A 17,151-nucleotide genomic window follows, 5' to 3' on the forward strand; every position below is an offset into this window, starting at 1 on the left:
AAACGTGATGGAGGATTCAGATAAGTTAGTGATGGCCTGAATTCGCTTATGAGTAAGCTGTATTGCACTGGGATGAAGGGGGTCTTCATGTTCTTTATCAGCAATTTGGAACTCAATTACAGTTTTAGTACGTGCCGCAACACTTGTGACCGGAACTTCAAATATATCGGCCTAAGAGTCTATGGGCAGCAGTGTCAGCGGGTAGAACAATTCATTTGTGCTGTTATTTCTATTGTTGACAGGAGACCGTTGGTTGTTTGATCTGGTTTACATGCATGTAGTTTTTTAGAATTTGATACAGGCCGTATGTAGGGCAGGTAGGTTGCCTGGTTACAGCAGTCTGTCGGCAGCTTGAAGCATGCTGTTTCCAGAGAATCCGGGATCACCTCAAGATCGTGCGGTTGGTTGTGCTTTGGCTGCTGCAGGCCTGTTTCTGGGAGATTTGGCTCCAGATCAGTAACATTTACAATTTCTTCTACAGGTGGTAGTTTGGTTAGAATGCTGCTTTCAAGACATTTTGGTGCAGCAGTCAGTGGGTGATTCGGATTGCAAAATGCTCTTATGTCTGAAGTAATTGACAATGACCGATGCCGCAATAAGCTTGCAGGTTGCTTGTTCACAGTGTTTGGAGTTTTTTTTTAAATGGGTTTTTTAATAACATTAGCAATGAGTTTCCCCATTTAAGCAGGGGGCAGCATTGCTGTTTTTAGGGAATAGACACCTGAATTCATGGAATTCATGGAATGGCACTATTCAAAAGAAACAACAGGTGCTTTCCTATTACCACACACTCACCCTTTATCTGTCTCCTGCCTATCTGTGTATCTGCACCTGAACACAGGGTGCCCAAATGCGCCTGGGCTGCTATACTTGTAGGAGACTTGTGGGTAATAGGCAGAGCCAAACTGTGTGTGTATGACAACAACACATTAAGAGTTTTCCTCGTTTTCGTTTTCCAAAGTAAACAATGCAGATAGAATCTAAAGAAAGCAAAGTTAGTTAGATTCTATCCACAATTTGTTTGCATTTATCTCTGAGTAGTTATAAATCCAAAGTTCATAACAGTCTCCAGCCAGGACTCAGTGCATATCTGCACTCGAACACAGCACTACCACAAAGCATGCACACGCAAATGCGTGTGGGCTGCTGTACTTGTAGGAGACTTGTGGGTAATAGGCCGAGCCAAGTTGTGTGTTTGTATGACAACAGCAAATTACGATTTTTCCTCCTCGTTTTTGTTTTCCAAAGTAAACAATGCAGATAGAATCAGTCTCCAGCCGGGACTCCCCCAATGTGTTGTATTTCATTCGCATGCTTTACATTTGTTGGAACACAGCCAAAAGGGCATCATCGTGATGTTGTAAATGAAATATCACAGGAGAACATGAGCGATTTATTCAGAGTGTATTAGGTCCAGTATTTGTTTCTTTTTAGTGACCCAGGTGAACTAATTATTAGGCAGTATTCTGAAATTAGTCTCCCTAATATAAAAATACCACCCTAGCAAAATACTAAAAATACCACTATAGCAAAATACCACAGAGTACTAGGTGTAACCCCAAATATATATCTTACAGTAGGCAGACTCAGCCTCAAGCATTGCAGAGCAGCTAGCTCTTTCCGAGTGAACAGCTGGAACATTGTCAACCTCAGAATCTTCGGTTTCGGTTTAAAAGCCCCCCCCCTCTTCCTCCTCCCCTGAAGATATGGAGTCTGGTGATGGTAACTTCTTCCTTCCCCTGACCCTATAGTCCCTTTTTTATAAAGATATGGCTTACCACTGAAGGAAGCCACTGTGGCCGCAAGGAATCAGCAGGCCAGTGACCTTGCTTCCGGAGTAGCCGAGAAAACAGGGAAAAAGACTCCAGGCACAAAAAAAAACAAATGGTGTGATAAGTGCAACAGTGTTATGTCTTCTGGCTGTAGGGAATCCCTTCTGGAGTGCCCTTGAGGGGTGTCTTTCTAGGTCTGGTTGTAGGATAGATATTACAGAGATGATGATTGGTAGCAGAGGTTATCCTCAAGAGTCTGGGAAGTAGGGAGCCGAGGATATCCAGAAGAAACAGGTAAGATACCACAGAGAGTATCAAAAAGGCTTGTAGAGATAACCAATGCAGAGCCGTACAGCAAGAAAGCCTGGAATATAACAGAAAAGCCCAGGAACAGAGTGGAACAAAACAGAGGCGAAGGCACGATCAGTGCGAGGCCTGATCGTGAAGCAAACCAGCAGAAAAAGCGAAGGAAAAGCTTTAGGAAAGCGAACACTGCCGGAGACGACAGAGGGAGAGATTGAGAGACCGCGAGCGGGGAGAGCACCGCCGCGGAAGCGAAGAAAGTTAACACTGCCGGAGACAACAGAGGGAGATAGAGGGAGAGAGACCACGAGCGGGGAAAGCACCGCCGCGGAAGCAAAGGAAGCTGACAGAGCTCAATAATCATCAGAGGGATGAAAAGTAGCAAAGCGGAGTGCCGTAAAGGAGAAAGCACTAGCATATCGACTCCAAAATGAAAACACTAGGGGTTGCAACGCACCGGGAGTGGATGGAATAAGAACCTCCCGGTGGCCATCTTGGAGAAAAACTAGACTGTACCGCCGTGGTCAGCGAAAAAGCATGATGGCACACTTCAATGGAGGCAGACCTCCATTGATCCCATAAGCGCCAACCCCCAGGGTGCGTGACAAACGTCTCCCAGACTGAGGCTGCATTCAGCGTCAGTGAGAGTAACACCCTGCTTTCTACAGGGCAAGAACAGCTCTTCACTCCTAACACCTCTGACACCCAAATGTTGCCATCTTATCTCCCTACACTGTGCTCGGAGATCCTGAGTTTCACTGTAAAGTGCAGAATTCTCTTCCTTAATTTGACTATTTTCCCCTTCAATTCTGCAATTTGCATTTTACAATGAACAACTGTTTCCACCCTCTTATCATTCTCATTCATATGCCTATCTCATCCTAAATTGCCTGTAATTCTTTAGATGATTAACTACCACACTTTCTGAGTGCTTGTACCACTGCAAGTGCTAGGTCTGTATCTGTTTGAACCCCATCTAAAACAGTTTTTAAATGCACAATCTCTTCCTCACTCTCGGAAAACAGTTTCTCTTTCTGTGACAATCGTGCACTTGCATCGTCGTATTGGGCCTGCAGGCAGTGCTCATCCTGTTTCAATTTCTCTTCCAATCACAACATTTCCTCGCGCATCACTGCCAAATCTGTGTGCAAGGCTTTCATTACCTCACTGTCCTTCACTTTCAGTTTAACTAACTTATCTAGAGTAAAACACGTCTTTGCAGCCAGGCAAATTAGACAATATATCTGTTCTTTCAGCTCCCCTGAATTAAAAAGCCTCAACGTAAACATTTGTAGCACACTTCCATCTGCGAACAGTTCTTCAGGAATTTCTTTATCAGGCTCCGAATAATTTGCTCCCACCAGCCAATCCTGAGCCTTTCCTCTCTCAGCAGAAAAAAACAAAAGCTCCTCCTTTCCCCCCCTCTCTCTCTCTCTCTCTCTCTCTCTTTTCAACCCTTCCCTCTGCCATCCCACTTTTCCTATAGCTCCTACAGAAAACATAGCCTTTTCCAGCCCTGCACGTAATGTCGTCATGGCCAGGCCTTACAACTCCCAGTAGTTTTCCAGAAGGCTCCCTGCTCCTACTCTATCACCTTTGTACAGTGTAGAGCAGCATTGCTTCTCCAACCCGGATGGATATTTGAAACACTTGCATTATAATTTCCTGCGCTGAAAACTCTAAACAATGGCTGCTTTAGGCAGACTGATTCAGCAAATTCCCCGTATTCAGAGCTTCATGTTCACACTGTAAAACAGTTTTAATTCATGCATTTTATTTTCCAAATGATCAAGCAGAGTGAAGTGCCTGAAGTCTGTATCCCCAGTTTGCACCCATATTTTGCACCATAACTAACCCCATTCTAATCACTAATTATATTAGTTGGGTTAGGGAATAGGAATTAATATGTTAGAAATTAGTAAAAGATTGTTTTTGTTAATCCCTATACTAAATCTATACTATGCTGCTATGTAATGCTATCTAAGTCACTCCTTCATTAGTTTACCCCATTGCCTCACATCACTGCTAAGCCACACACACAATGCATGCAATACCAGCATCATTTATACACTGGCGTACACCTTCTGTAGGAATCTGAGGTGCCGATAAAATTCTTGACTGGTTAAAATGCAACAGTACTTGTGAAATACTACACTACATTTTCCTACAGGGTGAAACCTGAGGTCCTCATCCAGGACTACCTCCTCAAAACTAATTCTGTTGCTATAACATACACTACACAGTCAGCCGTTTCAAGGCAAGAATGTAAGAGTTGTTGTGATGCCTCCCTTCCATCATTGACCAGGGCCTCAACGCCTTCTCTCATTTCACCTGCAGGCAGGTGCTCGGCTGTGCCTTACACTGTAGACCTGAGGCCAAAAGAGAACTTAGCCGTGACACAGGAGACATTCATGTCTTGTAAGGCAATGCTGCCACAATCAAAAATATTCCTTGCCCAAGCATCCAACCTCTTACTCCCTCTGGGTAAGGAGGACATGTTCAGAAGAGGAGTATGAGGTTAGAAAAGCCGGGTTCCAGGGCACCAGCATATGCTTCTTCACCAGATTCTGGTCCACTGTTTGGACTGAAGCAGGCTTAGTCCACAACTCAAGCATCAGAGACTCCACTGCCGGGTTGAATGGCACTAGAGATTATCTTTTTGGACCTTTGTGAATAATATCCATTAATTCAATTTGGACCTTATGTTTGGAAGGAACAGATAACCCTAAGGTTTCAACCACCTTTGGAAATAAGCCTGAGGCGTTCCCTGAGCTGTTGACATGCCCAGTCCACTGGCCTTCTGCAAATAGGAGGCAAGGTCCATCAAAGCACCATCTTCTCCATCCGCAGGGAAACCCCTGACTTCTGTAGGGCAGAAGGGTTCAAGCCCAAAAGAGATGGGATCACCCTCTTGTCTTTCATCATTCACATGAATGGTTTGCTTGGAAGCAGAACATATTGAAGAGGAGCTTCGGTGCTGATGGAGCAGGCACCGGACGCCGTACATCAGTAGATGTAGATGTACGTCATAATGGCAGGTTTTTGCTGGTAGGAGTCATAGCTGAGCCCGAAACCATTGCGTTGTGATTCTTCGAAGGGCCTCTGCCGACTTGTCTGCGCATAGTGGACTTAGGTTTCACCACTGAGGCTAAAGCCATGTGTGCTGGGGCATGGGCAAAGATGTCCAACATCTTAAGCTGAAAGGCCTCCCATTCAACCACCCTGAAGGATTGGATAGAGAAAGGTACCTGTGATGCCTTTGCTTCAGAGGAGTCCCTGGAGTGGAGACTTCTCTTCTTGGATGAAGTAAAATATTGTTTCAAGTAGCCCCCAGGGGAATGGGACCTCTTGAAGCATTTCCTCTTCTTATCCTTACTGATCAAATAACTTTCTTCAGTAAGGCACTACATGTCTAAAACACTCAAATGGGTCTGTCTGAAGCCTTTTTCATTTTGGAAAAAGGTAAAAAGATTTGCAGCACAGTGCAGTGCAGTGACACTCCCCCAGACATTATAAACAAATTCTGTGGGGGTTGGAAACAAATATCCTATGCCCACAGTCATCACAGTACTTAAACCCTGAGACCTTTATGGGGTTAGGTATGTGGAAGCAGAGTGTGCTGAAAAAAGGAACTAAACTAAAAGGAACTAAAATAACCGGGTTGGTGCCTAGACATAAACCGCACGTTGAGGCATTGGGCCTCATTCCGAGTATGGCGGTAAGGGATAGCGGCCACCGCTAACGAGAGCGGTGGCGGTAATCCCTTACCGCCATACTCCGAGTTCCCTTAGCGCCATGGTGCTTTTAACACCTGCTTTTAGCAGGCGTTAAATACCATGGCGCTAAGGGACCTTGATGTTAATTACGCCACCGTAATTTACGGTGGCGTAATTGACGCCTTCCCCACTCCCATTATGCCCTATGGGGCAAGAATGGGAATGGGGAAGGGTAAATGGGGATTGGGGAATTACCGCCCCGCCAACCTTGGAATGGGGCGGTAATTCCGCCAACCACCAAGGCGCTGCCGGTCCGGGTACGGCGTCAACCAAGGCGTTAATAGCGCCATTGGTTAGCGCCGTACTCGGAATGAGGCCCATTGAGTGTAGCCAAGTGCTCGCTCTAGTGGTAGAAATGTTTTCATAAGAGCAGCTGTGCTGGGTCTTAGATGAGGAATCCGTGCGGAGGAAGCAATCCATTTGAATTACGAATTTTGCCCAATTAGGTCATTGAAATTAACATTTTTCACATTGTTAACTGGGATATTTCTTTTTAGAATTTGCAGTTATTTTATTGGATTTTGCTATGTCTTTCTTTTTAATATGTTGGCTGCATCTAATTGTGTCTTCTGATGTGATGGTGAGCGGCCATAAGGCTCCAGATAGCACTCTTGAATTCCCTAGCAACATTAACCTAAACAATCGAAATAAATAAAGAAAATACATAGAAACAGATACATGTGCATGAATTGCCAGATGTATCAATGATGGGGTTGCTCATTTATTAAGAAACATTGAACAAGTTGCTGACAAAACAAACAATGCTGCGTCGAGGTGGTAATTTATGCTTCAGAAGTTCACATGCACGAATAACGTTGAAGATCTAAGGATGTCCCCATTCTTCTTATAGAGGGGTACTTGGCGGAAACCTGTTGACAGAAAGACGAGATAAACCAGCTTTGAGAAAAGGGTATTAATTAAATTCAGCAGAAACACTGAATTTTCCTCAAATATAATTGGAATTTGTTAGAAGTGGGTGTCTGTTCTGTCTGAACACAACATTTTTGAAAACGCTCAGAGCACATTGTTTGTCGGTGACTATTTAAGTGGATCTTGAAAACACATTTAAAAAAAAATATTTTAATTAATTGTATATTAATCATTAAGATTTTTACAATCAGAAGAAGTGGCTTAATTCCGTAAGAAGACTCAAATTTCAAAACAAGATAAAATTTGAACAGTGTGCTATCAACATGCCAGTAAAGTCAAGTGTCAAAAGTGTCAAAGTGTCAAATCACTTTTTACAAGAGCAAGCATTAACATAAATGATAATAGGAGATAACCTTCAATTATCATGGGTATCGCTTTTCTTTTATTAACAATGTAAATGAGAAGACAGCATATTATTGTAATGAGATATATTACCATATGTTTCACATATAAATAGTGTACTAGTATTTCAGGAGCCAGGAATGAGACTCGGACACAAGGAAGTGATGGTTTAGGTCAAAGACTTTTATTAAAATAAAAGGAGGTGGGGAAATACCTCTCTGTCCCTGCTCTAAGCGGTGTTTCCCTACCTAAAACCAAAACTAAGGGTATGTCAAGGTCAGGATGTCCAAAGCAAAACCCTCCTGTGTCCAAAGTACTATTCTGGCCCTTGCATTCTAACAAACTAAATCCTAAAGTGAAATGGGTAATGTCTTTAGCCTTAAGTGGTTCATAAATGTTCAAAAAGGAAAATGCGTAACTGCAACACAAATGTTTCAACAGGATAGAGTTCCTTATTCAGGAGGGTGATTCCCTTCCCCTGGATTTCTCCTCACTTGGTTGTTTATTCAACAATGTCAGTTCCTTGGGTTCTCTCTCGAGTAATAACACAATTAGTGCACAAAACAACTTGGCTCTCGGTCCTTGTCCTGTTTGGATACCTCGTATACTCTCCAGCCAAGTTTCCACGTCTCTTCTCGTGATCAGCACAGCCTTTTTGCTAATCCTGGTTTTCTTTACTCAGGGCCTCTTGGATTCATGTATTCCGTATACAATGTTCAACTTGTCCTTGCCAGTTGTACTTCCCTATCAGGCCTTCCTTTTATATACACACTTGCAACTGCCTGGGATACGCTCCTGCCAGGGCTTTCTCATATATCCTTTTTACACTTTTAATTTGCCTTGTATACTTTCCTGCCCGTCTTTTCTCAGGGGGGCTCTGCACACCTCGCCACAATTGATAGTCTCTTGTTTCTGCATTTTCTGATGTTATATTGGCCTGGTGTTTTATCCTGCCTGGGCTTCTTTACATGTCTATCGCATGCACTCACAAACTGGAAAGTCTTATGTTTTCCTTCCATTCACTCTTTCTCTCTCACATGCTACGTTAATGTTTACTCAGTTGTGGCATTGCTGCCAATATGCCCCAGCGTCCCTGCTACCCCTGGGTGAACTCACTGGCTTTGGCTGGCATATTCTCCCTCACCCGCAGTTAGCTGACAGTGGTTGTTGGGTGTCTCCTCTTCGGTTGCTGTATCCGCTTCTTGGCTTCTATGTCTCGCGGTCCCTGCTGGACTCTTCTGCTTTGTGTCTCCATGAAACCTGCCTCCAAACACCTGGGAACACTGGGGCGCACTCTGTTGACTTCTGCTGTTCCCTCAGCATGTGTCTTCTCGTGATTAGCTTCCCTGTTTTTGGTTCTGAAGCCAGTCGGGTTCACGGCCCTCTACCCAGCCCCAAGGTCTCTTGGCTCATTCTGAGAGAAGCAGCTCTCTCCCTCTACAGCAGGTCTCTCTAGTCAGCTGCTCCACTTGTCTGAATCTCCCAGGCACAGGTATGCACTCGCAATGACTAGAACGCAGCCGGTGTTCCTGGCCTTTCTTGATCTGCATTCCTCTGTTCATCTTCTTCATTGCAGTCCTCTGCTAGTTATCGGAATGGAATTCCATTCTTGAATGTCTATAGGTAAATTCTGGAAAGTCTGGGTAATTGTTCTTTAGAGGTAAGTCAGTTGTAGATACCTTGTAAGTAGAGGCTGAGTAGGTGTTTTCAATAATTTTAGGGAGTAAGTCTGATCGTGATGACTTATGTACAGCTCTCATTAGCATGTCTTCAACATCTTTCCTAGGTGGATGAGGGGAGGTGTTACATTATGCCATTAGGGCATTAGGCAGGGATAGGGTATCCTCAGAAGAAGAAGGGAGAATACCATATCTCATCCAATAACGCCATGATATTCTCTCAGAGGTTGTCTCCCCCATTGTGATTCTCCTTCATATAGCCAATCCCAGGGTCAGGATCAGATACTGGCTGCCGTCCCTAGCCACATGGGCAGAGGTCATTGCTGTGAAAGGAGTGATGACACCATTCGATTCATCACAAGTAGCTTGCCCCTGTGCAGTCTAATTCATGTTCCTATTCTAATAAAGCATCATTTAACCTTGTTGGATAACTAGCATTTCAAGTAAGATATGTTTAATTTCTATTAATAATTACATTTCCTTGGTTTATTGTGATGCACCCCTTTCCAGGTAATGCTTAGCTAAAAAGAGACATCTAAAGATACATATGTACTATGATGCAAACTTAATATTTAACCTTTTGCACACATTAGTATATGCGTTGTTTTCTTTGCATTGCAGATAGCGTATTTGGCTCCTTTAAAACGGGACGCAGCACCCTCGCCCTTTGGGCTATTTTGTGTCTATCCTCCATGCACTCCCATCCTCTCTTTGTATGGCCCCACCAGGTTTTTATTTTAACAAATAGGGTCGACCTCACAAGGAGGAACACATGGCTACTAGCTAATTCTGCACCCCATTCCTTGCTTACCATCCATAACTAGACCACATTTTAAGATACAGACTATCCCATAGGTAGGATCATCTTTTTCCATGCCCTATTAATGTGCAGGATATCCCACTAATCACCTCTCAACCTATCCACTGTGAAAGCATCATGAAGCAGAACGCAGACAACAGACTTAAAGTTCAAACAAAAGATATTTATTAACTTAAATGTCAGAATGGGAGAAGGCCTAACTTGTCGTATGCTAAGCTATGATTTCCCGACCTGAACAAAACTAAGGAAAGTCTGCATCAAAGAGTTCAACATAAAAGTCTGTCTGTGTCCAAAACCTATGCTTGCCCTCACAACTACAGCTAAACAGTTTGTAGTGATGTCAATAATCAAAGAAATAGTGATCAACACAAAGTTCTGAGTATCTTCCAGCTCTTAGCTTCCTTTTCAGCTCCCCTTCCCAAGTTCAAGAAAAATCCATACGAGTCTCAAAATTACCTTTCTCATGTTCAAGGTAATGCAGTTCCACACAATCCTTTGGGTTCCCGTCCCCAAGTACCAAGCAACACAGTTCAAAAGAAAAGGGACTTGAGGATTTGTTCTCAAGACAATACTTACAGTTCCTCAAGTTTCAGGGTTCCCTTCCCCAAGACGTCCATCCATCCACTTGTATTTGTTTCAGTCTTTCAAAAAGTTGAACACAACTCAAGGTCAGCCTGACACTCTTTCTGGATTACTTCACCAGTTCACTTGCACCGCTTCTCCTTGGTTTACTCCAATATCCTTGGTTCTCACAGTTCAGGGATCACTGGTCTAGGAGGAGTTGTCAGACCACACGGTCCAACCATCAGATGTCGTGCAACCATGATCCCTAGGCTGTTCAGCCCACACAGGTTCTTCTGTACCTGCCCCTGTGTTCAGTGTCACATTCACTTAGCTCCTCTTTGTTGGCCTCTTGGCTTTATATTCAGGTATACACTTTTCTGGCTTCTCCTGGACAGCCTCTTGGCTCTTCCATAACATGTTACACACCTCTTGCCGGTCATTGGGCCTTGCCGCACTGCATTTACTCAAAGTGCACTTTGTGGTGGTCTTGCTCATGTCTCACCTTTCTATGGCACTCTTTCACACTTGCGCTCATTGTTAGGAAAGATTTCCCTTTACTGCACCTTTCCTTCCATCTTTATGGAACCCCCAAACCTTTTGCTTTTATTTTTTAATCTGACCTGTATTTCTTATAGTGCATTGAAGCCTTAAGCTTCACTGCACTGGCTTTTGCTCATATGTCATGGGAAAACTGACTTGTCCTTGAGGCTGTCAGTACTGGGAAATCTTGTTTCCCTTCATCATGTTACTGTGCTACTACTTTTGGTTACTGTTATATCACTTGTGGTAACTTTGTATCATTGTGCACAGCAGCTTACACTGCAGTACAATGGGGTGCACTTTTGGTTGGCCCTAGACTAACACTCAGGGGATTTTTGGTTACTCTAGGTGTGCTAAAAGGATAAGCTGGTGGCAGCAGTGTCTTTTCCCCACTTTTTGGGAATTTTTTGCTTTAGCCTTACCACGTTTGGCTAATAACTGTGGCTCCTGGTCAAACATGGTTGTGCCACAAATTATTTTGCTTTTCCTTTTGTCATCTTGTTCTTTAGCCTTATTCCTGGCCTAAGAGGCCAGGAACATCCTTATAAGGACTTTCAGTGCCCGGGAAAGCAGAAAGCAGAATCTTTTGGCAGGCTACTGGAGGAGTGAGTTTGCTGGCAGGATGTGGGCTGGGTCTGTTTGATCCCAATCCACAAACTGGTTTCGGTGTTTCTAAGTGATATGCATGAATGTTCCTGCCAGTGGTCCTGATTGGACCACTGCTGGGGTGTGTGTGTGGGCTAGTCCTGCTATTGGCTAGTGAGGGCAGCAGCTCTTACCTGTCTTTTAGGATAAGAAGAGGACCCCTGCACCCATTCTTCAGAGATCCTGCAGAAACCCGGAGGAGCCAGGTATCCTGTCCAGCTGTGAGACCCACAAAGAAACCTGAGACCTGACTGAAGGAGGCCTGGCAACCAACTTTTGCTGCTTTACTGGAGGAGCCCTGTCTTGCCCGTGATCTTTAGCAGTCCTGCAAAGGCGCTGCAACCCTTGGAGGGACCATGCATTCCAGACGTCTGCTTGGTTCCCTGCCAAAGGAAGACTCCAGAAGTGCCCTGGAACCATCCTGTGGCTGACCAGCTTTGTTTTGGGGCTACCATGCTGCCGGCATCACCGTACCGAGTTTCAGCCTGCAACTTGGAGGATTTTAAGCTGGCCCTACAAGACTACCTCCTGCAAAAGTTTGCATACTAGCATCAAGAGGACCCGAGATAGGAGGGAAAGTCCGACCACTGCTGTTGAGTTGTTTTGTGTCGCCAAGCATGGTGACCACCATCAAAAACAGCTTACTTGACCCGAGTTCAGTCCTGAGAGGGGTCCTGCATCACGTTTTTTCTGGATTCTTCAATCGAGAGTCCTTGCAACAGTGAAAGACACCAACTGTGAAAGACACCAACCGGAGGTTGATCTCCGATTGAACTCGAACCTGCAATTGAGGACTGCGACTTTCAGCAGGAAAAGCAATGCTGCACATCTTACTTTTGTCCTGCCAAGTCTGGAGAAGAATCGGAGTATGGGGGGTAAGTTACAGAGCTTCTAACCTACCCATATACTCCCATTATAAGTCAATGGGCTTATAATAAACCTTAATTCTAACATTATTGGTTTTGCCATTGCTTGTTTGCGCAAGACATCAGACCGCCCAGGCTACTTTTGGGCATTAATCGTACTTGAACCCTAACCCTAAGAACCCTTCACTGTACCCCAGAGAGCCTCACTGCATTTTTTTCCTGCTTCATAACTTCTGTGGAATTTTTACCTGAACTGTTGGTCAAAAGGCTCCCAGACAACTTAGAGCTGGACAATTTTAGTTAGGGGTCATCTCTGTGGACCTTTTTGTGCATAATACACTCTAACCCTTCCTTTGCAGGAGTTTCTGATGTGTATTATGCCCTATAACAAAGTTAATGTATATATGTATTTAGTTTGATGGTGTTGTGTGATAAGTCTACCTGCTAGTAGTCATTTTTTATAGTGTCTTTTGGCCATAAACAAATAACTGTATTTTTATACATCCTGTCTAAGTGTAGTCTGTGATTCCCATTGTGTGGCCTCATTGTGGACCCCTTACAAGCTCACAACGTCTGAAGAACTTAGCCTAGACCGCCTGTCTACCTAAACTGGTTTGGCTACAGCTTCCCAGAGTTGTTCCTGTCACAATATAGGTTGGCCTTCTATACATCTGTCCACCCGGAGTGTAGAAAATCAGTCCTAACACTTGTTCCTATATGTTGTTTTCATGTGGGCACTTTCTCATTGGCTGTCCTTCCCTTTGCACATAAAAGTGTTACGCAATTCCATATTCAATAACCTTAATTGAAACTTTCAATTCAGTTCAGTATTCACCAGATATTCAATTTGCTTATTTTTAAGTTTCCATTCAGTTCGGACTTCTATGTGCATTTGTTATGTTTGATTTCAAGTTTTCCTCCAATTCGGTATTCAATATGCACTCGATATGTTTAATTTAAAGTTTCTTTTCAGTTCGCCATTTAATACGTATTCATTAGGCTTGATTTCAAGTTTCTGTACAGTTCGGTAATTAATATGCATTCATTACCTACTTGCAGCCCGCTAGGAACGCCCCAGTTGTTGAGTGCTTCTCCCCGACACTCACCTGTCCTCAGCGTGATTCTTCACCGGCTTCTGCAGTTTCTTTTCTCTTCACAGGTTGGCGGGTTAGGGTTACATGTGATTTAAATGAATAAAAATATAACAAATTAAATAATAATGATAAAAATTTTCCCCACGCTTTCAACACCACCCCGAACCCCCAGACCTTTTAACCCTTTACCCCATCCCCCATAGATTTATTTTTCTGTATTTTTTCATTATTGTTGCATTCGTTATTTTTTTCTTTGTTCTAATCATTGCATACTGCGGGCAAGCTCCTGCAAGCCCCGCTTGCACACAATGCCCCGCCTTGCACATGCTGTCAGCGTGCTGTCTCTGTATGGACCTGGATGGCATACTTCTTTCTCCTGATGGCATACTTCTTTCTCCTGCAAAGTTCCATGACACAGATGTTCCCTCTATGCACTTACGGCCGGTGTCCTGGCTCCTCCACAGGTCCCACCATGGCTGGTTCCTCCTGGAAATGGTCCCCTGCTGGTCTCTCACTCACAGGCCTTTCTGTTTCTCCCTGTGCTGTTGTCTGGCTCCCTCTCTTTACATCTGCAACCACTTAACAGGTTGCAGGTGTAAATCCTTCATTAGGTTTGACTGACTTTGATTAAGGGGACATGCCTGACTCACTATACTTTGTAGGCATCGTCCTCGTCCCAGTACTATAGTGGTAAAATGAAGGTGAAGCGTTCATTACTCTGTCTCCTCGTCCCAGTACTTTCAAAGGTTAAATGTGGGGAAATGAGGGGAGAGGTCTTGCAATAGCCCATAACGGTTGGGAGAGGTTGGTCATGAATAGGGAAAGGGGGATACCATGTCTCACATTTGGGGACCCCACTCCCACTCTCAGAGGACCCTCCACCCAGGTGATCCTCCCTCACTTCTCTACCCCCAGGGTCAGGATCCAAAAGCAATGGCCTTTCCCTGGCCACCTGAGAAGAGGATCCAGGGGGTTGTGGAGTGAGAATACCCTCATGTTTCTCACACCATGCACCTCTCCTTTGCATCACACCTCCTCATCAATGTCTATACAGCTATCCCTCACTCTAATTTAGAGATGCACACACAACCACTTTGGATATGCACCATCTGCTTCCCGCCTTACAACCCCCCATATAGGACATCTCTCTTACTTCCAGTAATAGCAGCCTTAGCCGGGCTATAAGTATAGTTTACCATCTTGGGGGGACGCTCAGTGTTACCTTTGCATGGACAAGTATGATTTTGATTAAACCCCTGTTCGGAAAACATTTAATCTTTCTCTTACTTCAATTGGAAGGCCCAGTACCCTTCTCCGATCCGAGCCCACCTCCTCAGTAATGCTAATCATGTTCCATCTCAAATCCACTTCATGTACCATATTCCCCTTTTTTCTTTATTTCTCAGATATTCTTACGAAGACATCTCCATAGACCACAATCTCTACCTCAAGTCGGACTTGGTACAGTGACCCCTTGACTACCTCAATTGCAGCTTGAAACCACCTTCTTTCAGAACCCTTTCGAACTTTAACAAACTCTTGATACCAGTACAATCTTATTTAACAGTTTTCCATTTCTTACTTAGATCTTTTATCTCCATCTTACTAGCCCTTACTCATTATCCTCATGTTCCACATTTCTTACTTTCTTCCAGTACTCTTCCACCCAATCTGACAGTTGCAGAATCCAGGAACTTCGAGGAATTTCATGGGACGACCGAATCAGGCCATGAAACAACTACATATCCTTTTGCCTTTACCCATTGTTGCCTTGTTCATTATACTGGTTCCTTAATTTCCTCTTATCGAAACATTTTGCCTAGATCTCAAATTATACATACTGTCTGTAATCCCTACTATTCTCTCCCTCATTTCCAGAAAATACTACATTATTGAGATATCTCACCCCTTTCTCTACACACGTTGGCCTCAATCATACCCACCTCCATTTCATCAGAGAATTACATTTTCCCACCTCTAGATGACTACCTCTACCCTCTCCCATATCCCTATAAAGAATCTTGCACCCTTTCAGGTCCCAGGACAAGCACCTACTCAGCATCTCTATAAGCAAATCAATCCAATACTCAATACCTGGCATGAATTAGTCACATTAAGTGCAAAATTGACAGAAATCATTCTCGTAGGGCTGTAAACTGAGTCATCTCACACTGTGACTATATTTAATCCTTGCATGCGCCCTAGGTTTATCTCCTTCCTGAATCCCAACCTCCAGTACTATTTCCTCCCCTGCATTGCAACACATTTCCACACCATCAGACACATGGGTTTTGCCTAGATTTTCTCTTCTTCAAGCCCTTCACCCCCTTCCAGAGTCCACATATACCACCTCAAATCAGCACCCGACTTCTGTAACCACACTGAGCAACCATACCCATTCACCCTCCTTCATCCTCCTGACAGGACACATTTGCACTCAGTCCCTTCTATATTAACGGTATGGGCACACATAACAAACTGCCACCCCCTTTATTGTTCCTAACCAACCCCTCATAGGACGGGGACATTCCTAAACCCCCCCAGTGACATCCTTAATCTCTGGTCTAGTTTCTCTTCTTTCCTTCCAGGGACCTCCCCAGCGAGATCATCTCCCCCACCCTTAGAAGTATGGCTCGTAGCATCGGCACAATATTCTGATAAATCTCCCTCCCCTTAGGTCAATTGTTGCTGTTAAACACCTTCCCATGACTGCATACTACCACACACACGCTTAGTTTACCTTAAACTGTCTTGAGCCTACATGATTATCTCCCTTCATTGCCCCCCCTACACCAACATGGAGAGCTGCCCTTCTACACTACTCCCCATATAAAGCATCCTACACCTGTTCAGGACATTGTACCGTTTCTACAGAGGCCATCACCAGGAAGATCCCTGGCTGCATCCTCTCCCTTCTCGTACCTTACAATCCAAGAGCCCTGTCCACTTACCTCCATCCCAAGGGTTTACCTGAACCACTACCAAAAATCACCCTCTCGCAATGCCCCTTCCAACGCTTATGCATCCTCCCCAACCGTTGCTCACTAACCTCTCATAAACCTGTTAGCTCAGTTAGAATCATTAAGAAACACATGGCACAGCTCTTGCATGTTCCTCATACATCACCTCTGATTTCCCCATACCTTTCTTGTCCAACAAAAACACTTGTAATGGAAATTCTTCTGTCCAGGGGCACATTTCACTGGACCGAAAATTCTCATGCTTCGAAGGCTCCCAAAGCAGGATCCCTCAGGGGCTGAAACATTCGAACAACCCCCTGGACACTTTGCAAGATCTAGATACCTCTATCGTTTCCCCAGCTCCAACCAAACCACCAGAAACCATCCATCTTAGAGGAACCCTAATCCCCAGCCTCTCAGACAAGTCCATGCATATAAAGCCTCTGTCACAGCATACACGCATTGCATTGGTAACCAGGAAATTAGCACAACCTATGGACTTTCTAAATACCTCCAGTGGCCTGCTCAATTTCCAGCAAACACAGGCCCACATCATCCACATAAGAAACAACTATCCAAGATACCGCCCCATTCCTCTGCAGATGGTAGGTCGCAACCATACGACACAACCACTTACTAATGATACACTCCAGACATCCCCCACTACTTCTGATAAGAAGGGCACCCTTTTATCCTCCTCAATGTGTTATCACTGCCCAAACATTGACTGCACATGTACAATCTCATCACAGAACACAAGCCATCCCTCCTCTTTATCATTGAAACATGGATCGAAGAACATTGCCCCGCTATAAAAGAAGCTATACCCACAGGCCACAAAATAATTGTTAAAAATGTTG

The 17,151-nt window shown here is 44.2% G+C and overlaps 1 protein-coding gene across 2 annotated transcripts in view; it reads right to left on the reverse strand.

The window, feature by feature from the left end:
- Positions 1–6,550: 6,550 nt before the first annotated feature.
- PLCZ1 (phospholipase C zeta 1) overlaps positions 6,551–17,151 on the reverse strand; it is a 1,796,998-nt gene continuing 1,786,397 nt past the window's right edge. For both annotated transcript variants that reach the window (XM_069628396.1, XM_069628395.1), the window contains one exon: positions 6,551–6,720. In XM_069628396.1, the coding sequence (XP_069484497.1) occupies positions 6,641–6,720 (80 nt within the window). In that variant the 3' untranslated portion in view covers positions 6,551–6,640. The remainder of the gene's footprint in view (positions 6,721–17,151) is intronic.

The sequence above is a fragment of the Ambystoma mexicanum genome, chromosome 12 (assembly GCF_040938575.1).
Source record: "Ambystoma mexicanum isolate Mex_15411 chromosome 12, UKY_AmexF1_1, whole genome shotgun sequence".
NCBI classification, from domain to species: domain Eukaryota; kingdom Metazoa; phylum Chordata; class Amphibia; order Caudata; family Ambystomatidae; genus Ambystoma; species Ambystoma mexicanum.